The 25,852-nt window shown below is 37.3% G+C and overlaps 1 protein-coding gene and 1 pseudogene across 17 annotated transcripts in view; both read left to right on the top strand.

Moving 5' to 3' along the window:
- The window catches only part of LOC112652600 (uncharacterized), a 430,970-nt gene that overhangs the window by 236,913 nt on the left and 168,205 nt on the right, over positions 1 to 25,852 (top strand). For 2 of the 17 annotated variants that reach the window (XM_049107665.1, XM_049107666.1), the window contains exon 9: positions 19 to 210. The exons of the other annotated variants lie outside the window; for them this stretch is intronic. In XM_049107665.1, the coding sequence (XP_048963622.1) occupies positions 19 to 27 (9 nt within the window). In that variant the 3' untranslated portion in view covers positions 28 to 210. The remainder of the gene's footprint in view (positions 1 to 18; positions 211 to 25,852) is intronic. 17 annotated transcript variants of the gene reach the window in all.
- LOC112652593 (MICOS complex subunit MIC26-like) lies at positions 9,213 to 10,020 on the top strand (annotated as a pseudogene).

Raw genomic sequence — 25,852 nt, 5'->3', positions numbered from 1 at the left:
TTTTGTACTCCTTTCTAGATGGTTTAGTGCCTGGACTTTGGCAGTTCCTGTCGTGTGGTTGAGGTAGAAGAGGTAATATTTATGCAGGTCCAAATGGATGGATGAGACACCCTCCCTCTGTGGGTCCAGGTGCTGCTTCCAGAAAGATATCCACACTCAATATCAGATAAAATGAATCAGAAAATTAAAGAAAAATCAGTTTATTGGCTGGTGAGTGTTTCAAATGTTACAATTTTTTAATGGATTTGATGATCTTTGCACAATTATTAATGGCTTTAGATCCTTAGAAAAAAATCCTAAGGATCCAAAGAAGATGAAATTCTTCTTCCTATCTTCAAATTGATTAAAAAAAAAAAAAAGATACATGCAGATCCTAAGTCATACTTTTCAAAGCCTTGTATTGCAAATACAATGATGCTTATAAGTCATCAAAAAGATTTCATGAATAAAATAATTTTTATTGATCAATAATCATTTAGTCATTCAAACTATATCAATAAGGCAGCTAATCTATTGAGCTTATGAAATGAAAATATGGTTTGATTGATTTTTGGTCTCTCCTTCAGTGTTACTTCTTCCAGCTCTTAAATGTAAACATTCTCTAAGGAATTGCCTTTCCTTCATTCACTTTTTTTTTTTTTCTCAGTTTATCGTTTGATGGACTTGGGGACAACTTAAGGTTTCACATGTCTTGGTTAGCTCCCCAAACTTTGCCTGTAATTAATTAGTTCACATGTATTGATAAAATATTACAGCACGCCAACATGTTTTCTAGATATGGAGGAAACAGCAATGAACAGGACAGAAGAGGTGTCTGCCACCCTGTTAGAATGAATTCATTCATTCATTCATTTATTTATTTATTTATTTATTTATTTATTTATTTATTTATGATAGTCACAGAGAGAGAGAGAGAGAGAGAGAGGCAGAGACATAGGCAGAGGGAGAAGCAGGCTCCATGCACCGGGAGCCTGACGTGGGATTCGATCCCGGGTCTCCAGGATCACGCCCTGGGCCAGAGGCAGGCGCTAAACCGCTGTGCCACCCAGTGATCCCCCCTGTTAGAATTCAAAATAGACCTTGCTTTTGGGGATTGGTAAGGGTGGGACCATGAGGGGGGCTTCTGAGGTGTTGGCAATGTTCTCCTTCTTCACAGGACGTTTGTCACATGGGAGCATTCACTTAGTGAAAATTCATTAGGTTGTATACTTAAAAAAAAAAAAAAAGGCACCTTTCCACTGCAGTTTAGTATACAGAAATTGCACATACCCAATGTGACAGTTTGATGAATTTTCAGAAATGGAACACAATCTTGGAACCAGCATCTAAATGAAAAAACATAACCTTCCCAAGAAACCCAAGAAACACCTTTTTTACTACTTTGCTATCACTAATTTCCATTCTGCCTTCAAAAAATATAGACTGTATTTCTTTTTGCACTTTGTGTATCGTGTGGTAATGTTCTCTTTTGTATCTAACTTCTTACATTGAGTATTATGTTTGAGATTCAGGCAGTCTTTTTTGCATTTAAGTACATTGTTCATTCTCATTGTCCAATAGTATTCCTTGGTGTAAATCTAATGCAATTTATTCTCCATTCACAGTTTATTTTAGATTTGGGTTGTTTCTACTTTTTATTGTAATAAATAAAGCTGGTATGAACATACTGTACATAATTTTTTGTTGAACTTAGATCAGCATGTCTGTTGGGTATATTCTTAGGAATGGGATAGGGTACATTATAGGGTATACATGTGTTCAGTTTATTTGATGGTTGCCCAATGGTTTTCCAAAATGATGCAATAATTTATACTCCCAAGAGCATGCTAGTATTGTTGCACATCCTTGCCAACAGTTGGTGTTATCTGTCTCTTGCATTTTAGCCATTCTGTATGTGTAAGCTGCATACTTTTATACTTTCCTATATGTTATTCTTCAAAAAAGAGTTTGCTTAAAACAGTAACCTCATAGATTTTTATCCTTCTTGTAAAACTTTAATCTGCTTTTTCTCTAATAATGCCTCACTATCATTCTTGGCTTCCAGGCTCACCTCATAGAACTGTTTTACTCATCTCATGCTGTTTCTCTCCTTACATCAATTAAGTAAAATTGAACTGAGTCTATTTCCAGTGCATTTCTCAAAGCCTACAGGAGCAAGGATTAACTTTTTCTGGGGGCTCATGGAATGCTTCAAAGAGAAGAGGCCTTTGAGTTACACCTAAAAGGACAAATAGGGCTGCCACATAGGCAAAATTATTATAAAGGCATATCTGCAAGGGAAAACTGTAAGTGTGTGGAGGGAATAATGATATGATGTGTTTAAGGGAATTACAAGCTTTTCAATATGGCTAAGAGATGAGATTAGAAAGATAGGAACAGATCATCTAGGAGGTTGTATGTAATGCTAATCAATTTGGACTTTTGAGATTATCTTTTAAATAGACTTGATTATGTTTTAGTGAGATCAATATCATAACATAATGTAAAATAGGTTAGAGTGCTGAGTCTCTTCTTAGGGGGACCAATTAGGAAACAATTGAAATACTCTCCAGATGATAAATTTTGAAGATCCTAAACACAAAGTAGTAGCCATGTATATGGCAAGGAAGAGGTGGATGTGTGGTGTCGATAAGAGAATTGACAGGTGCTAATGACTCAAAAGGTGATGGAGAAGGAAGATGGTATGATGACTGAAGGTTTTGTTTTTTTTTTTTTTTTTTGCCATGGATGGTTAGAGTGCTGTGAGCATAAAATGCATTTTAAATGTTAATGAGAACAGTAGGGAAGATGCATCATGCATTGAGTTTGGACTGTGTTAGGGTTGACATATAAAAGGTATGCAGCTAAAAATATGATTCTGTAGGCTTAGGAAAGAGATGAACTAGAGTCATGTCTTACGTGATTTTAGACATTCCAAGGAAAGGACAGATGTGAATGAGGTCCCTGAGAAACAACGAGAGTGAGACATGAGAGCCTAGGACAGAAGTCTGAGGAATACCAACATTTCAGTGACCAGCAGCCACATGAGAACCCATGAAAGACACTAAAACTAAAATGCTTGTTGCCTTGACAACCAAGAGAGTAAACAGTTTCTGAAAGATGGAAATGGCCAATGGTGTCAAGTCTTGTGGAAAAGTCAAGTAAAAAAAGGAGGACCAAAAGCAAGTTGTGGTTTTGACAAAAGCAATTTCAGCGGTATGGTTGAGTTAAAGCTAATTAGCAATAGATCAAGGAGAAATTGAAAGTGAAGAAATAAACTTAACAATGATCATTCTTTTTTTCTTTTTTCTTTTTTTTTTTCAAGATTTTATTTATTTATTCATGAGAGGCAGAGAGAGAGAGAGAGAGAGAGAGAGAGGGAGAGAGGCAGATACACAGGCAGAGGGAGAAGCAGGCTCCACGCAGGGAGCCCAACGTGGGACTCGATCCCAAGTCTCAAGGATCACACCCCGGGGCTGAGGGTCGCGTTAAACCACTAAGCCACCGGGGCTGCCCCAACAATGACCACTCTTTCAGGAAGTTTGCCTCTAAAGAAGGATAAGAAGCGAATGTAAATAAAGGAATCAAGGGCACTTCATCTTGTTTCTGTACAAAATGTAACATAATCTCATAGGGATTGCAACTCTTCAACATGAGAGTGTTGGAGTAAAACATCATTTCTGGTCCCTTTGCTGGCTTATTACCATGTTTTTTCTTGACTAATGAGCATGAGAGCACCATTTAAACATATTCTTGCCTCAGAAGTCTGAGTTAGACTTCTGGGGACGCCTGGGTGACTCAGCAGTTGAGCATGTGCCTTTGTCTCAGGTGGTGATCCCGGAGTCCCAGAATTGAGTCCTACATTGGACTCCCTGCATGGAGCCTGCTTCTCCCTCTGCCCCTCTCTTTGTCTCTCTTTCATGAATAAATAAATTAATAAAAAAAAAAAAGTTAGACTTCTGAAGTTATATAACCTAGATTCAAATACAAACAAATATCTGGCTGGCTTTTCCTAGGACTAGCACTTCTATTAAGATTCATTGAAAGGGGCACCTGATGGCTCAGTCGGTTGAGCATCGGACTCTTGGGTTTGGCTCAGGTCCTGGTCTCAGGGTTATGAGTTTGAGCCCTGAGACAGGCTCTGCACTCAGCGTAGAGTCTGCTTAAGATTTTCTCACCCGGGACGCCTGGGTGGCTCAGTGGTTTGGCTCCTGCCTTCAGCCCAGGGTGTGATCCTGGAGACCCGGGATCGAGTCCCACATCAGGCTACCTGCATGGAGCCTGCTTCTCTCTCTCTGCCTCTCTCTCTGCCTGTGTCTCTGTCTCTCCCTCTGTCTCTCTCATTAATAAATAAATAAAATCTTTAAAATTTTTTTTTCTCACCCTCTTTCCCTGCCCCTCTCCCTACTCCTACATACACACACTTTCTCTTGAATAAATAAATCTTCAAAAAAAGATATTTTATGGGACATCTAATTTTCATAACATAAAGAGGCAGATTTTATATTGATTTATCATCATTATATATTAATGATGTTATAGTTGAGAAATTATTTGAGTTAAATGGAATTTTGAAATGGCAAATATGGACAAAAGGAGAGACATGGTTTTAAAAATTTGACTAGAGGGGTGCATGGGTGTCAGTCAGTTGGACACCTGGCTCTTGGTTTTGGCTTAGGTCATGATCTCAGGGTCATGAGATTGATCCCCCCCCCCCCCCGCCCCCATGAGACTCTGCACTCAGTGGGGAGTCTGCTTGAGGATTCACTCTCTGCCCCTCTCCCTACTCTCACCTTACCTTCTCTCTCTCAAATGAATAAATAAATATTTTAAAATAAATTTGACTAGAACCATTTCAACATTGTATGGAGGAGGCAAATTGATACCAAGAAGAAAGCTGCTCTTTTGTTTAAGAAAACATTGTAATTTTTCTTTTGGTCATAAGAACTAAGGCTCCTTGCCTAGATTGAAACGGGCATGTTAAAACAATGGGAAGTAAAAATGCTTGGCATACTAGAGCAACATGAATTTTCTGTTGTCTCCTTTTAATCCAGGGGCTTCAGGAATCCTGGGATCAAAAAAGTGGGAGTGTCGAGAATGTAATTTCATAATAGTGGAGTTTGCTTTCTTTGCTGCTGAATCTTTAGCACCTAGACTTATGCCTGGTAAATCAGTAAGCTTCCATCCCATGTTTGTTGGATAAATGAAAGATCCTTATAAGAGTAAGGGCAGTCTCTAGGAGCATGGGTAGATTTTAACAAGGAGTTGTCTGCAAGAAGGGCTGATGGATTTTCTTTCTTTCTTTCTTTCTTTCTTTCTTTCTTTCTTTCTTTCTTTCTTTCTTTCTCCTTCTTTCTTTCTTTCTGTATATTTGACACACAATGTTACATTAATATCAGGTGTACAACTTAGTGATTTAATAAGTTTACACATTATTCTGTGTTCACCACAAGTTTAGTTACTGTCTGTCCCGTTATGTTGCTGTTACAATGTCACTGTATTCTTTAAGCTCTGCTTTTCATTCTCTTGACTTCTCATTCCATAGCTGTAGGCCTGTGTTTCCTCCTGTTCACCCATTTGGCTCAATCCCCACCTGCCCTCCCCTCTGGCAACCATCAGTTGATTCTCTATATTTATAGTTCTCATTCTGTTTTTTGTTTACTCATTTTTTTTTTTGGATTCCATTTATGAGTGGAGTCATATGGTATTTGTCTTTCTCAGTGTGACTTAATTCATTTAGCATAATACCCTCTAGTTCCATCCATATGTTGTCACAAGTGGCGGGATCTCATGCCATTTTATGATGGTATAATATTCCATTGTGTGTGTGTGTGTGTATGTGTATCACATTTTCCTTATCCATTTGTCTATTGATGGGCACTTATGTTACTTCCATGTCTTGGCTATTATAAATAATGCTGTTTTAATGTGTTTTTGTTTTCCCTGGGTAAATGCTCAGTAGTGGAATTATTGGATCATATGGAGTTTCTATTTTTCATTTTTTGAGGAAAAACTCCATACTGTTTTCCACAGTGGCTACACCAATTTACATTCCCAATAACAGTGCACAAGGATTCTTTTTCTCCATATCCTCACCAACACTTGTATCCTGTCTTCTGGATTTTAGCCATTCTAACAGATACGAGGTGTTATCTCATTGTGGTTTTGATTTGCATTTCCCTGAACATGAATGTCATTGAGTATCTTTTCATGTGTCTGTTCATGTATCATGTGTCCTAAGAGACATATGTAGGAAAACATTGCTTCTGTTGGTGTCAAAGAAATTACTGCTTATGTTCTCCTCTAGCATTTTTGTGGTTTTGGATCTCGTGTTTAGGTCTTTAATTCATTTTAAGTGTATTTTTGTGTATGGTGTTAAAAAAATAGTACATTTCATTATTTAGATGTAGCTGTCCAGTTTTTCCAGAACCATTTATTGAAAAGATTGTGTTTTATTTACTCTTTGTATATTCTTGCCTTCTTTGACAAAGATTAATTGACCATATAATTGTTCATTAATTTCTGGGCTCTGTATTCTGCTCCATTGATCTATATGCCTTTTTTTGTGCCAGTACCATACTGTTTTGATTACAGCAGCTTTGTAGTAGATCTTGAAATCTAGAATTGTGATACCTCCAGCTTTGTTCATCTTTCTTAGGATTACTTTGATTATTTGGGGTCTTCTTGGATTTCATACAAATTTTAGTATTATTCTAGTTTTGTGAAAAACTTTTCTTTTTCGCCCTCTCTTCCCTTTTTATTCCCTTCTTCACATTTTACATATATATTGTCATATTTTACATATTTTATTCATATTTTCTTATGTCTAATTATGGCCAATTCTTTTCCACTTAAGAAGTCTTTTTAATATTTCTTGGAAGGCTAGTTTAGTGGAGATAAACTCGTTTAACTTTCATATGTCTGGAATCTCTTTATCTTTCCTTCAAATCTGAATGATAACCTTGCTGGGTGTAGTGTATTTCTGGTATGTTCTTCTGCATCCTCTGATCTACTGTTATTTCCCCCTAGCATGTTCTTTATTTCAGTTATTGTATTCCTCAGCTCTGGTTGGTTTGTTTCGGTACTTTCTGTCTCTTTTTTGTAAAGATCTTACTCAGTTTTTCCACTCTTTTCTTTAGCCTGGAGGACACCTTTACAATCATCTCTTTAAAGTCTTTACATTTAAATCTGGGAGCCCCATGTGGAGCTTGATCTCATGACCCTGAGATCAAGACCTGAGGTGAAATCAAGGGTCTGATGCCAAACCAACTGAGTCACCCAGGCATCCCCTTAACAGGCATTTTCTTAAGACTATATCTTAACCCTCACTGCACTCCAAATTTCAACCACTTGATAGGAAATGAGTGGCAGTGGGGAGATAGTTGGTGAAGAAGAGAGCCTCAAAAACATCTCTTAAGTCCTATGCTGGTGGAAAAAGGCACTCACTATGCTGGGATATCTGGGTGCTTGCCCTGCACTGATTTTTTTTTTAATTTTAAGTTTTTATATTAATTCTAGTCCATTAACGTACAAGGTAATATTAGTTTCGGGTATACAATACAATGATTCAGCACTTCCATACATCACCTGGTGCTCATCATACGTGCCCTCCTTAATCTCCATCACGTATGTCACTCATTCCCTGCCCACCTCCTGTCTGGTAGCCACCAGTTTGTTCTCTGTAATTAACAGTCTGTTTCTTAATTTCTCTGTTTTTGTCACTTTGCTGATTTGTTTTGTTTCTTAAAATCCACATATGAGTGAAGTAATTTGGTATTTGTCTTTTCTGACTCATCTCCCTTAGCATTATACTCTCTGGCTCCATCCATGTCATTGCAAATGGCAAGATTTCATTCTTCTTTATGGCTGAATAATATTCCAGTGTGTGTGTGTGTGTGTGTGTGTGTGTGTGTGTGTGTGTGTGTGTGTATGTATCACTTCCTCTATCCATTCAATAGTTGATGGATCTTTGGGCTCTTTTCATAATTTGGCCATTGTTAATAATGCTGCTATAAACATTGTGGTGCACTTATCTCTTTGAATTCGTGTTTTTGTATTCTTGCATAGAGTGATTGCTGGAGCATAGGATAGACCTATTTTTAACTTTTTGAGGAGCCTTCCCACTGTTTTCCACAGTTAGCATTCCTACCAACAGTCCAAAAGGGTTACTTTTTCTCCACATCCTCACCTACACTTGTTTCTTGTGTTGTTGATTTTAGCCATTCTAATGGGTATGAAGGGATTTCTCATTGTGGTTTTGGTTTGCATTTCCTTGATGATGAGTGATGTTACACATCTTTTCATTTGTCTGTTGACCATCTGGATATCTTCTTTGGAGAAATGTCTGTTCATGTCTTATGCCCATTTTTAAATTGGATTTTTTGGTTTTTTTGGGTGTTGAGTTGAATAACTTTTTTTTTTTTTTTTTTAAGATTTTATCTATTTATTCATGAGAGACCCAGGCAGAGACACAGGCAGAGGGAGAAGCAGGTTTCCCATGGGGAGCCCAATGCAGTACTTGATCCCAGGTCTCTAGGACCATGCCCCAAGCCAAAGGCAGACCTCCACCACTGAGCCACTCAGGCGTCCCAAATAAGTTTTTTATATATTTTGGATACTAACCCTTTATCAGATAAACTTTTTATTTTGATGAGGTCCCAATAATTTATTTTTGCCTCAGGAAACATGTGTAGAAAAAATTGCTATGGCCAATGTCAAAGAAGTTACTATGTTCTCTTCTAGGATTTTTATGGTTTAAGATTTCACTTTTAGGTCTTCCCATTTGAATTTGTGTCTATGGTGTAACAAAGTGGTCCAGTTTCATTCTTTTGTATGTTACTGCCCAGTTTTCCCAACACCGTTTGTTGAAGAGCTTGTCTTTTTCCTATTCCTATTTTGTCAAAGAGTATTTTACCATATGAATGTGGGTTCATTTCTGGGTTCTCTATTCTGTTCTATAGGTTTGTGTGTCTGTTTTTGTGCTAGTACCATACTGTCTTAATCATTACAGTTTTGTAATATGACTTGAAGTCTGGAATTGTGATGTCTCCAGCTTTGCTTCTCTTTTTTAAGATTGCTTTGGTTATTTGGGGGTCTTTTTGTGGTTCTATATAAATTTTAGAATTACTTGTTCTAGTTCTATGAAAAATGATGTTGGTATTTTGATAGGGATTGCAGTAAATGTGTAGATTGCTTTGGTAGTATAGACATTTTAATAATACTTGTTCTTGGCTGGAGCCACCTCTGCCAGCAACATGTTCAAGGTAATTCGGAGGTCTGTGGGGCCAGCCAGCCTGAGTCTGCTCACCTTTAAAGTCTACGCGTCACCTAAAAGGGACTCACCTCACAAAACTTCTGTGAAGGTTAATGAGCTTTCACTCTACTCGGTTCCTGAGGGTCAATCTAAATATGTGGAGGAGCCAAGGACCCAGCTTGAAGAAAGCATTTCACATCTCTGACATTATTGCGAGCCATATACGAGTTGGTGTCAGGAAATGTACTCACAAATAAAGCCCAAGATGCAGAGCTTGGTTCAATGGGGGTTAGACAGCTATGAATATCTACAAAATGCACCTCCTGGATTTTTTCCAAGACTTGGTGTTATTGGTTTTGCTGGCATTGTTGGACTTCTTTTGGCTAGAGGGTCAAAAATAAAGAAGCTGGTGTATCCACCTGGGTTCATGGGACTAGCTGCCTCTCTTTATTATCCACAAAAAGCCATCGTATTTGTCCAGTGGGGAGAAATTATATGACTGGGGTTTACGAGGATACATAGTCGTAGAAGATTTGTGGAAGGAGAACTTTCAAAAGTTATAGGTAAACATTGGAAACTCCATGCATTTTCTACAGAAAAATGGCAGAGAAGTCAGTACTGAATGTAGTAAATTGGCTTTCTTCTTCAGGAAAAACTATACCAGGCTTCTTTGTTATCTTGGGTGATACCATACTACCAGTGGACTAATCGGAAATCCTTTCACCTAGAGATAATGTCCAGCATTAGAACTCCTGGTTCTCGTGTTGCTATTTATGTACATAATTAAAATTCTGGATTAAGGGATCCCTGGGTGGCGCAGTGGTTTAGCGCCTGCCTTTGGCCCAGGGCGCGATCCTGGAGACCCGGGATCGAATCCCACGTCGGGCTCCCGGTGCATGGAGCCTGCTTCTCTCTCTGCCTGTGTCTCTGCCCCTCTCTCTCTCTCTCTCTGTGTGACTATCATAAATAAATTTTAAAAATTTTTTTTAAAAATTCTGAATTAAAAAAAAACAATACTTGTTCTTCCAGTCCATTAACATGAAATGTCTTTCCGTGTCTTTCATCAGTGTCTTATAAAAGTTTCAGAGTACAGGTCTTTCACCTCTTTGGTTAGTTTATTCCTAGGTATTTTATTCTTTTTGGTAAAATTGTAAATGAGATTGTTTTCTAAAGTTTTCTTTCTTCTGCTTCATTATTGATGTGTAGAAATACAACAGATTTCTTTCTGTATGCTAATTTTGTATCCCACAACTGAATTTCTTTATCAATTCTAGCAATTTTTTCTTTGTGTGTGGAGTCTTTAGGGTTTTCTATATATAGTGTTATGTCATCTGCAAATAGTGAAAGTTTTACTTCTTCTTAATTGATTTGGATGCCTTCTATTTCTTTTTGTTTTCTCGTTGCTGTAGCTAAGACTTCTGGTACTATGTTGAATACAAGTGGTGAGAATAGACATCCTTGTCTTGTTCCTGATCTTAGGGGAAAGCGCTCTGTTTTTCACCTTAGAGTATGATGTTAGCTGTGGATTTTTCATAATTGGCCTTTATTATGTTGAGATATGTTCCCTCTAAACCTACTTTGTTGATAGTTTTTATCATGAATGAATATTGTACTTTGTCAAGTGCTTTTTCTGTGTCTTTTGAAATGATCATATGGTTCTTATCCTCTTATTGATGTGATATGTCTCATTGATTGACTTGCAAATATTGAACCACCTATGCAACCCTAGAATAAATCCCACTTGATGGTGGTGAATGATTTTTTTTAATGTATCGTTGAAGTCAATTTGCTATTTTGTTGAGGATTTTTGCATCTGTGTTCATCAGGGATATTAGCCTGCAGTTCTCTTTTGTTTGTAATGTATTTTTTGTCTGGTTTTAGTATCAGGTCATGTTGTCATCATAGGATGAATTTGGACATTTTCCTCCTTTTGTATTTTTTGGAATAAATTGAGAATAGGTATTAACTCTCCTTTAAATGTTTGATACAGTTTGCCTGTGACACCATCTGGTCTTGGACTTTTGTTTGCTGAGAGTTAGAGCTTTCTCAGTTTTATCAATTTTTTCATAGAACTAGTTCCTTGTTTTATTTATCTGTTCTATTGTTTTTTCCAGATTTTATTTATTTATTTGACAGAGAGAGAGAGAGAGAGAGCGCGCGTGCACAAGCAGGGGGAGCAGCAGGTAGAAGGAGAGGGAGAAGCAGACTCTCCACTGAGCAGGGAGCCTCATGTGGGGCTCAATCCCCGGACCCTGAGATCCTGACATGAGCTGAAAGAAGACAGTTAACCGACTGAACCACCCAGGCACCCCTGTTCTATTGTTTTTTTTTTTTTTTTCCAGTTTCTATAGCATTTATTTCTTCTCTAATCTTTATTATTTCTTTCCTTCTTCCAGTTTTAGGTTTTGGTGGTGGTTGTTTTTCTAGCTCCTTTAGGTGTAAGGTCAGGTTGTTTACTTGAGATTTGGGGATTGTAATATCCTGAATATATCTGTTAAATCTATCTATTCAGTGTGTCATTCATAGCCGTTTTTCCTTGTTGATTTTCTGTTTAGATGATCTATCATCTAAAGATGCTGTAAGTGGGCTGCTAAAGTCCCCTAATGTTACTATTATTCTCACTGAGTTCCTTTATGTTTGTTACTGTTTTATGTATCTGGGGATCCCATTTTGGATGCATAAATATTTACAGTTGTTAAATCTTCTTGTTATTATACACTGTCCTTCTTTGTCTCTTGTTACAGTCTTTGTTTTAAAGTCTATTTTTTAAAAAGTTTTATTTATTCATGAGAGACAGAGAGAGAGACAGAGAGAGAGAGAGAGAGAGAGAGAGAGGCAGAGACACAGGCAGAGGGAGAAGCAGGCTCCATGCAAGGAGCCCAATGTGAGACTCGATCCTGGGACTCCAGGATCACACCCTGAGCCAAAGGCAGACACTTTAACCACTGAGCCACGCAGGAGTCCCTTAAGTTGATTTTGTCCAGTACAAGTATTCATACTTTGGCTTTCTTTTGATGTCCATATGCATGATAAATGTTTTTCCATCCCCTCACTTTCAGTCTACATGTGTCATTAGGTCTAACACAGGTCTCTTATAGGCAGCATATAGATGGGTCTTGCTTTTCTATCCCTTTTGTCATGCTATGTCTTTTTTTTTTTTTTTTTTTTTTTTTTTTGAGAGGAAGGTGGAGGGTGGGTGAAGGAGAGAGAAAATCTTAAGCAGGCTCCACATAGAGCCTGACAGAGGGCTCAGTCTCACCACCTTCAGGTCATACACTTAACTGACTGAGCCACCCAGGTGCCCCTCATGCTGTCTTTTGATTGGAGTATTTAGTCCATAAGTAATTTTATATATATAGTCATTATTTGTTTTATGGTTGTCTCTGAAGATTTTCTCTGATCTTGTCTTTCTCTTTCATGTTTTGCTGATTTTCTTTAGTGATATATTTGGATTTCTTTCTCTTTATACTTTATGTATTTATTAGTGGTTTTGATATATAGTTACCACTAGGTTTGCATGTAAGATCTTCTACATATAGCAGTCTATATTAAGTTGAGTTGTTTAATCTTGAACCCATTCTTTATCCTTCTTCCAATGTTTTAGGTATAAGTCATTATATTTTATATCATTTTATTTTGTGAGTCCCTTGATAGATTCTTTTACAGAAATATTCATTTTTATTGCTTTTGTGTTTCCTACCTTTATACTGTCACTTTTGTTCTCTCTTTTCTACTCAAACAGTCCCCTTTAATATATCTTGCAGGACTGGTTTAGTGGTCATGAACCTCTTTTACTTTTGTTTGGCAAACTTTTTTTTTTCCCCCCCTGGAGAACTCTTTCTCTCTCCTTCTGTTCTGAATGATAGCTTTGCTGGGTAGAATATTATTGGTTGCAGTTTTTTTCATTTCAGCACTTCAAATATATCATGCTGCTCCCTTTTGGGTGGCAAAGTTTCTGTTGAAAAATATGCTAGCATTATGGCATTTCTCTTGTAAGTTACTGTCTTCTTTTGTCTTGCTGCTTTAAGATTTATTTCTTTATCACTATATTTTATCATATTAATTACAATATGCCATGGAGTGGATCTGCTCTTGTTGACTTTGATGGGAGTTCTCTGTTTCCTGGATCTGGATGTCCAGAGGATTCTTCAGATTAGGGAAGTTGTCAGCTGTTATTTCTTCAAATACATTTTTGCCTCCCTTTCTCTTTCTGCTTCTTCTGGGACCCCTGTAATATGAACATTATTGTTTGATGGAGTTGCTGAGTTCTTCTCTAAGTCTATTCTTGTTTTGCATAATTCTTTTTTCTCTGTTTCGTTCAGCTTGATTACTTTCCTTTACTCTGCCTTTTAGGTCACTAATTCATTCCTCTGCTTCTTCTGTCCTGCTGTTGATTCTATTAGGTGTGTTTCTCATTTTGTTTATTGTATCCTTTATGTTTGCTATGTGATTCCTTATCTTTGTGTTAGGGGTCTTACTCATGTCTTCCACTCTTTTCTCAAGTCCAGTGAATATCCATATGATAATTATTTTAAATTCTCTATCAGTTATGTTATTTATATCTGTTTGGGTTATATCCCTGGCCATGGCCTTGTCCTATTCTTTCATTTAGGATAGATTTTTCTGTCTTCTCCTTTAGTCCAAGTCTCTGTGCCTATTTCTGTGTTGAAAAAGCCAGCTCCATCTCCTGTTCTTGAAGGTAATGGCCTTATGAAGAAGAGGTCCTGTAGTGTCCTGCTGTATAATGTCCCGTTCCCCAGGGCCTTCTGCTTCCTAAAGTATCTACGATGTGTGCTGTGTATGCTCTGCTGTTTTTTCCTGGTTGCTTTATCCCTCAGGCTAGTTATCTGCAGAGGTTGTCTTTGCCTGTTATGAGCAGTGTTTGGTTCCTGGGCTGAATGTGGCATGTTTTAAGTAGATGTGCTCTAGTCTGCTTATGACATGAGACCTGTTGCCATTGCCATGAGAATTGACTATTTTTGCTGCAAAACTCTTGCATCAGAAGACAGAGTGTGAGCAGGGGTTTGGGCAAATGTTCTGGGGAAGGGGCACTGCTACACTGGAACTAAGGCAAGAGAGACTGGAATGGATGGTTCTACCAGAATGTGGATTGGTGGGACTGGTGTAAGCAAGTCAAGTAGTCAGTGTCCCCTCTGTGCTGATTCCTGCAGTTGGCCCTGTGCTTATCTTGAGGGGCAGGGGAGAGGGAAACGGTGCTGGCCAGTTTCTTTGTTCCCCGAGGAGTCTCTCCTGGAAAGCTGTCTCTCTGGAATGCATGTAAGACAAGTGAATAACCTCACTGTGTTCCCCAGGTGCTCTTCAGATCACTGTTTCCATGCTGTGTGTCCTTAGGCTGTTTGCCTGACTTCCCTCCAAGAGTAGCCCCTCTCTGAGCTCTTTCAGAGCCATGCACGCTGACTTTTTAAAACTCCAGGCTTTGGGGATCCCTGGGTAGCTCAGCGGTTTAGCACCTGCCTTCAGCCCAGGGCATGATCCCAGAGTCCCAGGATCGAGTTCCACGTTGGGCTCCCTGCATGGAGCCTGCTTCTTCCTCTACCTGTGTTTCTGCCTCTCTCTCTGTGTGTGTCTCTCATGAATAAATAAATAAAATCTGTTCAAAAAAATAAAATAAAAATAAATAAAACTCCAGGCTTTAATTTAAGCTTTGCTACCTGCCAGAAGTCATAAAATTCAGCACCTCTCGATTTCCAAGCCAATTACTATGGGAAATCATTTTCCCCATGTGCTCCCTGTGTGTTAGTCTGTCTTTTGCTCTTCTCCGAAATGGTGGCTCCCTCCCTACTGCAGTGGCCACTGTCTGCTTCTCTCCATACTTCTTATATTCTTCGATGTGGCCTCTTCTCTACTTTTAGTTGTGGAGTTTGTTCTACCAGTCTTCAGGTCAACTTCTGGGGTATTTAGGATGATTTCATAGTTATCTAGTTGTGTTTGTGGGATGAGGTGAGTCTAGGATCCTTCAACCTCTCTGAAAAGGTCTTTAATTAACAAAATGACCTTAGGACAAATCAGCAGAAACTGCACACAGTGTCTAGAAGACTGGAGGATACTTGTTTTTAGGCAATCTCACTCAAAAGCTCTGGAAACCAGAGGTAGTTTTGCATGAAGCTGGATGATTGCATGAAGTGGTGGCCATTGTCTCATGCTCCAATCTCCTAGAAGGCTGCCAGAGAAACTGCACAGACTCCAGTGGGCTTTCATAACACAGGCTGAAACTCACTGAGCCAGCTTGTCTGCATGGTCTTGTCAGGCAGCAAGAGTCTGGGATTCATTGTTGCTGCATACATTGAGGCTTGATCTGTGTTCATAGGATTTCCTCAGATTACGATGGCATTCCCTGAGATGGGAACTACTGAGTTTTGTTTTATGCTGGGTTGGTAGAAGAAGCTGATGATGTCAGTTACGTCTAAAGAATGATGTGGGCCAGCCAAGGCCTTTGTTATCCTATTTATAACTCTTCAGATGAAGGATTGCATAAATGCCATCATTATCTGAGGCTCTGGTGGGATGGAAAGTGAACAATAACCTTCAGTTTGGTCTTCCTGACAGCCTTATATTCTATGCTGTGGGGGTGGGTTAAACATAATGATGCACAATGAATGACTTTGTTAATATAAGAGATATTTTCTAAGCACATCTGAAGAAGATGAGATGTGCAAGTGTTTGGCATTTTAATCAGATTATATGTCAGATTTTGTTCCTTAAGCAATCAATCAAGTAGAAGAAGAAAGAAAGTAAAACAAAATCCAGCTTTTGTTAGATTGAAAGACAATAAAATGACAGCAAAGATCTAGAAATATACCAGCAATAGCAAAACACAGCTAGACAATTCTATAGCTGCAAGCTGCACATTAGTAGTCTGTAGTGAAGGGCATAATATTATGCATAAGAGAGAAAAAATTATGTGCTTTTATGTTAATTCAATTCAGGAGACAATAGTATTTTCCTAAAAGGCAGAGAGTGAGGATAAACTGGCACACAGTTGGAAAAATTGACAAGCACATTCATTCAATGACACTGCAGTTTTGTTCTTTGTAAGCAAGCACTGCTTTAGCTGCTATATTCCACAAAATCTGATATGTTTTCTTTTCCTTAATGTTTACTTCAAAATATTTTATAGCTTCCCTTATCGTTTCCCCTTTGGCCTTTTGATTATTTAAAAGAGTGCTGCTGGATTTGAAAATATTATCTTGTGACTGATTTCTATTTTGATTCTGTTCTGGTCTGAGAACATGCTGTATGATTCTAGTTGCTTAACAGTTGTTTTATGGACCAGTATATGGTCAGACCTGGAAAATGTTCCAAATGTCCTTGAAAAGAATGTGTATTATTCAGTTACGGTTTATATATACATCTTCTATAAATGTCAATTCAGTGAACTTGGTTTATAATGTTGTTCAGTGTTTGTCTTAACTGAGAAAAATGTAGACTGTTTAGTCAGTCTTCAGAGGTAATGTCAAATGATGAATAGGGATAATTGGACAATTTTCCAGGCAAACAAAAACATCTGCTTCTTCAATACAGCTAAACTAAACACAAATTTTTATTACTGAGGATAAGAATATTTGATACAGATCATCTAAATTGACTATAAATTAGTAAAACTTCCAACTTACTTTTTCTGTTCTTGTGAGATAGTGATTTTATTCTTTATGGTAAAAAATGTCTATTCTAAGGACACCCAGTACTGGTACTTAAATATCTATATTTGTGAAAAAGGAAAACAAGGGAAAATATGTACATAAAAATATATTCTGCAGTTCATACAGAGGTAGCTTACAGCTCTCTTAACAAGCTGCTTCTGGGCTATGTGAAATATGACCCAATTTCAATACTCTAACATAACATATTTTGCTAGTTTTCTGTTGTATACTTAAATACATTAATTAGACATACTGTTAAAGGTGACCCAATACTGCTGAAACATATGTTATATGACAATCCATAATTTTGCCTCCATCTTCTCAGAGTAAAAAAATGTTTTAGTTGAATTTTAAATCTCGACCAGATACATTTTTTAAATGTGCCTGCCTTTTTTGTTCAACTGCACAGAATCACTGTGCTCTGATGCAATGCTAGAAATATGCAAATAGTTTGAAACTTATGACTCTACTATATAACTTTACAACATATAATTTGGCATCTTTTTTTTTTCCCCAAAAGTACTAGTTTTCTGTTGTAATAGCAAGTAGACTGTTAATGACAGGGAGGCTTTGCTTAAGAATGTCCATTAAGTGTATGTATTGTGTCTCATCCATAATGAAAACAGTTTATGTTGAAACTTGTTAAGTATGGTGGGCTATTCTTTATCTTTGAGCTACACAGATTGTTCTGGAGTCACAAGAAATCCTACTGCATGGGGGTGCCTGAGTGGCCAGTTGGTTAAGCATCTGCCTTTAGGTCAGGTTATGATCTCAGGGTCCTGGGATGGAGCCACACATTGGCTAAGCAGGGAGGTTGCTTCTCCTTCTGCCCTCTGCTGCTGCTCCCCTTGCTTGTCTCTCTCTCTCAATCTCTCTCTTGCAAATAAGTAAATAAAACCTTAAAAAAAAAATCCTGCATGAAAAGAATTGAATATATTTTGAGTCCCAAAGAATGGGCAGCTGCTTTTGAACACTTGTCTCTGCATGCGGTTAGAAATGCATTTGTTATCTGAAGGATAATGTAGCTCCAAGGCAGTTGTATGGCTCAGAAGTCCAGTCTCTGCTGTTTATCAAATACTAGTGGCATTTCTCAATGACAGAAACCCATTCATACTGGACAGATTTCTAATCGATTGGGACACACCATGCATGCTTATCAGAGCCCAGCATGATTTTTTTTAAATGTTTTACTTAAATTCAACTTAATTAACATACACTCTATTACTAGTTCAGAGGTAGAATTCGGGGATTCATCAGTTGCTTACAACACCCAGTGCTTATTACATCAAATTCCCTCCTTAATGCCCATCCCCCAGTTACCCCATCCTCCCAACCTTCTCCCCTCCAGCAACCTTCAGTTTGTTTCCTAGAGTTAAGAGTCCCTTGTGGTTTGCCTCCCTCTCTATTTTCATCTTATTTTTTTCCTTCCTTTCCCCTGTGTTTATCTGTTTTGTTTCTTAAATTCCACATAGAGTGAAATCATATGGTATTTGTCTTTCTCTGACTGACATATTTCACTTAGCATAATACTCTCTAATTCCACGTCATTGCAGTTGGCAAGATTTTATTCTTTTTGATGGCTGAGTAATATTCCATTATATAGATCTACCACATCTCCTTTATCTATTCATCTGTCAGTGGACATCTGGGCTCTTTCCATATTATGGCTGTTGTGGACATTGCTGCTATAAACATTGGGGTGCAGGTGGCCCTTCAAATCACTGTGTTTGTATCCTTTGGGTAAATAACTAGTAGTATAATTGCTGGGTCATCAAGTAGCTCTATTTTTAACTTTTTGAGGAACATCAATACTGTTTTCCAGAGTGGCTGTACCAGCTTGCATTGTCTTCTTTGGAGAAATGTTTGTTCTTGTCTTCTGCCCATTTCTTGACTGGATTTTTTTTTTGGGGGGGGGGGGTGTTGAGTTCAATAAGTTCTTTTATAGATTTTGGATACTAGCCTCTTTCCTGATAAGATAGTTGCAAAAATCTTCTCCCATTCCATAGGTTGCCTTTTAGTTCTGTTGACTGTTTATTGTGCAAAAGCTTTTTATCTTGATGAAGTCCCAATAGTTCTTTTTTGCTTTTGTTTCTCTTGCCTTTGGAGATGTATATAGTGAGAAGTTGCTGTGGCCAAGGTCAAAGAGGTTGCTAGCATTTTGATAGATTTGTGTTCTAGCATTTTGATAGATTTGTGTCTGACATTTAGGTCTTTAATCCATTTTGAGTTTATTTTTGTTTATGGTATAAGAAAGTGGTCCAGGGACGTCTGAGTGGGTCAGTGATTGAGCGCCTGCCTTCAGCTCAGGGCGTGATCCTGGAGATCTGGGATCGAATCCCACATCAGGCTCCCTGCATGGAGCCTGCTTCTCCCTCTGCCTGTGTCTCTGTCTCTCTCTGTCTCTCAGGAATAAATAAATAAAATCTTAAAAAAAAAAAGGTCCATTTTCATTCTTCTGCATGTGACTGTCCAATTTTCCCAACACTATTTACTTAAGAGACTATTTTCCATTGGATATTCTTTTCTACTTTGTCAAAAATTAGTTGACCATAGAAGTTGAGGGTCCATTTCTGAGTTCTGTATTCTGTTTTATTGATCTATGTGTCTGTTTATGTGGCAGTACCATACAGTCTTGATGATTATAGCTTTGTAATACACCTTAAAGTCCAGAATTTTGACCAAAGAAAATTGGTCAATTGACCAAAGCCTCCAGCTTTGGTTTTCCTTTACAATATCCCTTTGGCAATTTGGCCAACCCTAGCATGTTTAATGCCTTGGAAATAACCACATTGTTCTCACTATTTAAACTTTATACATAAACACTAAATAGTTGCTCAAACCAAAAATGGTTTTTACACTAAAATCAAATGTGACACATTATATGGCAGTGAATTGTAATTAAGCTTGGTGGTTTCCCCCAGGGAACTTCTGGAGTAGTCTTTTATTGTCTTGATGATTGGAGGATTACAGTACATCTGATGGAGGTGGGAGTAGCATCCAGCAAACACACTAAATGATGCAGCATGATCATCCAGATGGCATTTGATATACAGATAAGTAAAAAAGAAAACTTTATAATTGTCTGAAGCTAGAATTACACAATTTTGCATGTAAAGCAAATTTTTTCACCCTATTTTAGTATACGTTGGATTTTTCCAGATTGTAATTCTTAACGTAATTTGGGGGTAGACTGTACGTTGTTTTAACTCATAATGTTACAAAGAGCATTTCACCATTTTAGCATTTGGACAATAGCAATGCCACTGTGGTGATTGAGTTGCCATTTATTTATATTGTTTCATATAAGTTCTATTACTTTGAAGTCACACTTCTGAAAGAGGTTTTTCTGACTTCTGAATTCCATTCTCTGTAGTAACCTGCAATTGTGCAGGGTGAAAAGCACAACAGAAACTCCATTCGAGTTAACAGAGAGTTGTGAATACATCCTGAGATTCAATAAAGACGTTAACTAATTTAAAATACACATACCAGGGTTGTCTACATATAATTTAGAAAGGAACTGGCCTCTATTATGCAAATTATAAACCTATTTCTGTGTTTTGAGAAAAAAAGCAAGAAAAAAACTAATAGATCTGAATTGCCTACTTACGTCTCTCTGTGAGGCATGGGCAATTATTTGCAATCTTGTCTCTCATGAGTGTAGAACAGGGCATTTAGGCTTCATAAAAATACCACTTAGCAGAACTACTCAGGTTCAAACACTGTATAATTTGGGGCTTTTTCATTATTTTTCTTCTATTTTAAAGGGCTATTTTAAGATAAAAAGCTCCATTTATTTCCATTTTGTGTGATTCAATGTGGTCAGTGTACATTGAGTAGTCCATATTACACAGAAATACATGAAACCATCCCTTACCTTGTGATGTAATGGGGAATAGGACTTCCCAAACAACTACAATATAAGGCACATTTCCCATGACCAATAAAAGCCTTAAAAGGGTGAAAAGAGGAAGAGGGTTATACATTTTAAAGTACTGTGGGAACAGTTACATTGAAGAGGAAATATTTGGAATGAGTTTAAAATTCAGACAGCATTTTGTGAGCCTGAGATAGACATTAGTAACATAATTAGACATAATTAGTCTCAGGGACATATGAGAGAAAAGTCTGGTTTTCCTGGAGATCAATCAAATAAAAGGGAAACCATATGACAAACATAAAAAGTGTTTAAGGTCATAATTCAGAGGTCTTTGAGACTAGCACTTCTTTTCTTCCAATTTAGGGTACTTTTCTGTAATAAAGGAGGTAAACCATGCTTCTGGAGCACTGTTTTCAGAGACCCCTCCCTGCATACACACCAATGGGCCTGGTTACTTCTTGTCCCTGTATTTTTCTATATCTGGATCTAACAATCTCCTTTTAGTTATATTTCAATTTAATTTCCCCTTCAATTTAATTTCTTTTTTTTTTTCAATTTAATTTCTTAATAAATTTTCAATTACTTTTTTTAAGAAAACAAATGCTAGTTTGTACACAAAGATCATGCAAATGATAAAGCAGTATGTAAATATTCTTATTAGGAAAGCATTAGTTTCAGAATTTACTAATGGAGTATTATAAAACATAGAGATTATGAGGCAAATCTGCAAATTTTGAACTAACCTAGTCAGATTCCTACTAACTTTGTGTTCAGCTTTAGATTTTGAATATATATGTCTCTGTGTATGTCTGTATACATATATAATCCATATATTTTTTTGGAGCACTCTTAAAGCCTTTAGTAAGAAGTTATTTAAAGTTTAATTTTAAGAACTGTGAAGATCTTTTAGTGCTGGTTTCTGTATTTAAAAATACAACTACTAAACATTACAATACACATTTACGTATGGGCAAGTACACACACACATATTCAACAATGGTAGACTTCTCGATTTTTTTAATCTTTTGAGAAACTGCAGCTGGAATAGAATATAGCAGTGGCCAAGTGAGTAAGTACAAAAGAAGTGGATAAGGACCTCATTGTTTGATATTGTCTGAACATAAAGGAAAATATTCTCTACTGTAATGCCAAAGGCATTTTCAGATACCACTGCTATAGAGATGGAACTGATAATAATATGCCCTGTGTTTGGTTTCTCCAGGACATACAGAGAGTACTCATATCACTACTGAATTTCATTTGATATTTTTCTTGTACTCCCTACAGTTTTTGGAATGTTGATATTATGTTAGATGCAAAATGATTCATGTCAGATAATTAGAGTGGATTGTACCCTTTACTATTTAATATGGCTTGCCTTGGGTTTATTTATTCTGCATTATTTTAGGTTAGTGAGATATCCATTTCCAGACCTATATTTTCTCTTTCTTTAGATTTTCTTATATGTATTTTTATGGATATAATTTTGCTTTAGTTGCATGCTTACATATAACATATACTAGGTTTTAAATTTTGATCCAGGTTGGAAGTCCTTTCCTTTTAGTATGAGTTTATCCCATTTATATTTATTGATAAACAGATTCACTTGGTCTTAATTCTGTCACTTTATATTACTTTATGATTACTGTTTGTAATATATGTTTTATTTTCAGTGTTTGCCATGTGATCTGTATGCTTCATACATGCTCTTTCTGATTAAACCAGAAAGAAACTTAAGGCTTTCTGAAATTTAAGGCTATGTATTTTTTCTGGTAACTACCTTTATACTTTAATATAATAAGCCTCTATAGCTTGGCTTATCAACTTTAGACAGTATTTGTTTACTCCCATCACTAGGACAACTTTCTGTCCAATTAAGGAGAAGTGGAAGTGGGAAGAAACTGTGTTAAATATTAAAGTACTGATTCGGTGAGGGTTGGGGTAGATGGGTAAGTCTGGGGCATGAGTGTGAGAAACAAAGGGGAATGAGGAAAGAAAATTTGTAAACCGGTGGGATATGATGTTGAGTCATAGTAACTACCAGTTCATGATAAGCCACAAAGAGGCATAGCACATGTCTCTGAATATGTGTTCAGAAGATATGTAGGATTGACTGATAGATCTGCAAGTAGGAAATCCACCTTGAATTGTCCATGGTATAGAGAAAGGAGGAGACATTTTGTTTGAGAGATTTTTTTATTTAAGGGAAAGAGAGAATGAGCAAGTGGGGAGAGAGGCAGAGGGAGAGAAAATCCTGAAGCAGACTCCGTTGAGCATGGAGCCTGACATGGGGCTCCATCCCAGGACCCTGAGTTCATGACCTGAGCCAAAACCAGGAGTCGGGTGCCTAACTGACTGTGCCACCCAGGTGCCCAAAAGGAGGAGAAATTTCCCATTTCCCATTGAACAAGTTTCACTCCATAGAGAATATACTGTACATTTTTTTTTTAAGGCAAGGATAAAAATGCAATGTTTGCCTCTAAAAATTTAGGTCAGTTATTAAGGTTCAGTATCAGTTGCCCCCACCTTGGCCGACTTATCCATCCTCATTGGCTGCCGCTCCACATTTTGTCTCTTCAGGTATTTCACTGCTGTTTTTGCATGCCACATTTATTCTTGACTCGATGTTTGGCTCATTTTCTCACCTTTTTCAGGGACCCACTCCTTTCTTCAGCTATTTAAATACTCAGTGTCCTCTCTTTTCTCTGCAAAGCTTTGTACTCATAGTCATATGACATTTATCACTTAATTGTGCTCTAATTATTTTATGTGTATGCATTTTATCTCCTCAATTACAGCATAAGTGCCTGAAGGTCAGGCACCATGTCTGTTAGTGCTAAAAAAGAGCCAGAAACAGGAGATGGGAATGTGGGGTTAGTCATGAGACAGACATTGTGTGTGGGTTGATTTATATGCTTCAAGAAAATGTTGCATGGTGTTAGGGCTCCTTAATTAGACATAAGGCATTTTTTCATACCTAGGAATATGACAGTGTCTTTTGGAACTCTTTTTAAGACTTGTGAAATAGATAGGTTTTTCCTTTAAATACAGTTACCTCAGCAAGCCATCTTAAATAGTTTCTGGAACAAGTGTGAATATAATTTTTTTAAACAGCCACAGAATTGGGGTTATTTTTTGTTTTAAGTATGCTCCGTGCCCTGTGTGGGGCCCTATGTGGGGCTCAAACTCACGACCCTGAGATTAAGACCTGAGCTGAGATCAAGAGTCAGACACTTAACTGACTGAGCCACCCAGTCACCTGGAATTGGGGTTATTCTAAATGAATCAAGGTGATTTATGTTTTTCATAATTTGCTGACAAGCAATTATAAAAATACATTTTGAGTGATGTTTTTTTTGAAGAAATATTGTAAATGAAAAATCATTTTCCTTTATCAACAAAGGCACATTTTGAAAATTATTTGAGAAGTATTATTGGCTTTTTACTGTGTGCCAATTGGTGTATTTGTATAATTTTATGAACTTATATATCATCATCTTCCTCAGAAAATCCTTCCTGTGTGGTTCTATATGTTAATTATAGTTATATAGTAGTGGTTCTAAGGATTACTTTGTCTTAGTTTTTGGAATTTCTGTGTTACTTTACAAATTCTATTCATTTTTACCATTTTTCAGAGGATGGACAACGTTATGAAGTGTTTGCAAAGGGGAAGACCCAATGAGACTAATAGAGAGTTATAGAAATTAAGAGCTTCAAGATATTTTAGGACTAATCTAGCAAGACACCCTTGTTTTGCAGATAGGAAGTTGAGGTTTGTAGACCTTGTATAACTTGGCCAAAACAGTGAAGTTAGCATATGACCAGATTGGATAGAAATTCAGCTGTACTAAGTATTGGTCAAGAGCCATTAAAGTTTTTTGTTGATTTTTGTTTGTTTGTTTATTTGTTTGGATTTTCATGTATTGCCCGATTTTAGGCTAAGATCAGATGTATTTTAAACCCAGGTTTAGCATCTGCTTCAATTTACAGAACAAGTTTAATAATAAGACAGGAATCACTAAGCTCTGTCCCATTTAAGGTCCTACCTGTGCATACTTAGCTTATGATACTTAGTTCAATTCTAAAAAGTGTGATTTTTAAACCTTTACCTATTTCAGGTACTGATAGATAATATTAGCTAAGATAGGTAAGTAGATGATAGAGATAGATAGGTAGATAATTAATGGGTAGATAATAGATAATGGTTGATAGATAATAGAGAGATAATAGAGAAATGATGAGAGAGGGTGAGGCAGGGAGGGAGCAAGATTTGAATATCACATGCTCTGTGAAAAGGGAACTGGGGGCCTAGAGTTAGAAGGAGTCTGGGTTGGGTTCCCTCCCATTAGTCCCAATTGATGGTTGCATGCTCCTGAGTAAATCTTTAATCTTGCTTGAGTCTTGCTATAGAGTTAACAAGAGGTAAATGCTTTAGAAAAATGTCATTTATATTAGGTTTAGAGGAATCTCCTTGTTGGGATATTTTATAAACATCTTCATTTAATACTATTCATTTTGCTTTTATTTCATTTATTGTCCAATCAATCCTAGGTAATATTTCCCATCACCCTGAGTGAAGTTTTACCTCTCTAATCCATGCTGATTTCTTTGTCTTGACCTGGCCAAAGTCAAGGCACAGAAATAGCCATTTAAAGAGAACAGGAATGTAAAAGGACTGGTACATTATTTCTCACTTGGCATACGAAGGTGTTTGGGAGCAGGTGGAACAGGATGAGTGGAAGAATGGTATGTCCTACTACCCCTGAGGCATCTTCATATTTCCAATCCCACCCAGCATCCCCGCTGAGAGTCTACCCTGCTGAGTAAATTGGCGGTTTCTGTTCTCAGGCATTGCTTCTGTGGGCTAATTCCCCTGTGACCTTCAGCCTGTCAAGTTGTCAGAAAGGATGCATCTGGGGTTAAACATCCAGGTTTGAAAACCATTCCTTTGGCAAGCCAGGGAGAAAGACCTTTGTCGGCTCCCTTGGAAGTTAAAAACAAAGATAGTTATTCAGTATGTGAGAAAGTCTGTTTTTTCACTTACCTTGAAGGAACCACAGGCCATTAGGTATCTCATTT

The sequence above is a fragment of the Canis lupus genome, chromosome X, assembly GCF_003254725.2.
Source record: "Canis lupus dingo isolate Sandy chromosome X, ASM325472v2, whole genome shotgun sequence".
NCBI lineage: Eukaryota > Metazoa > Chordata > Mammalia > Carnivora > Canidae > Canis > Canis lupus.
This window is presented reverse-complemented; position numbering and strand designations above follow the sequence as displayed.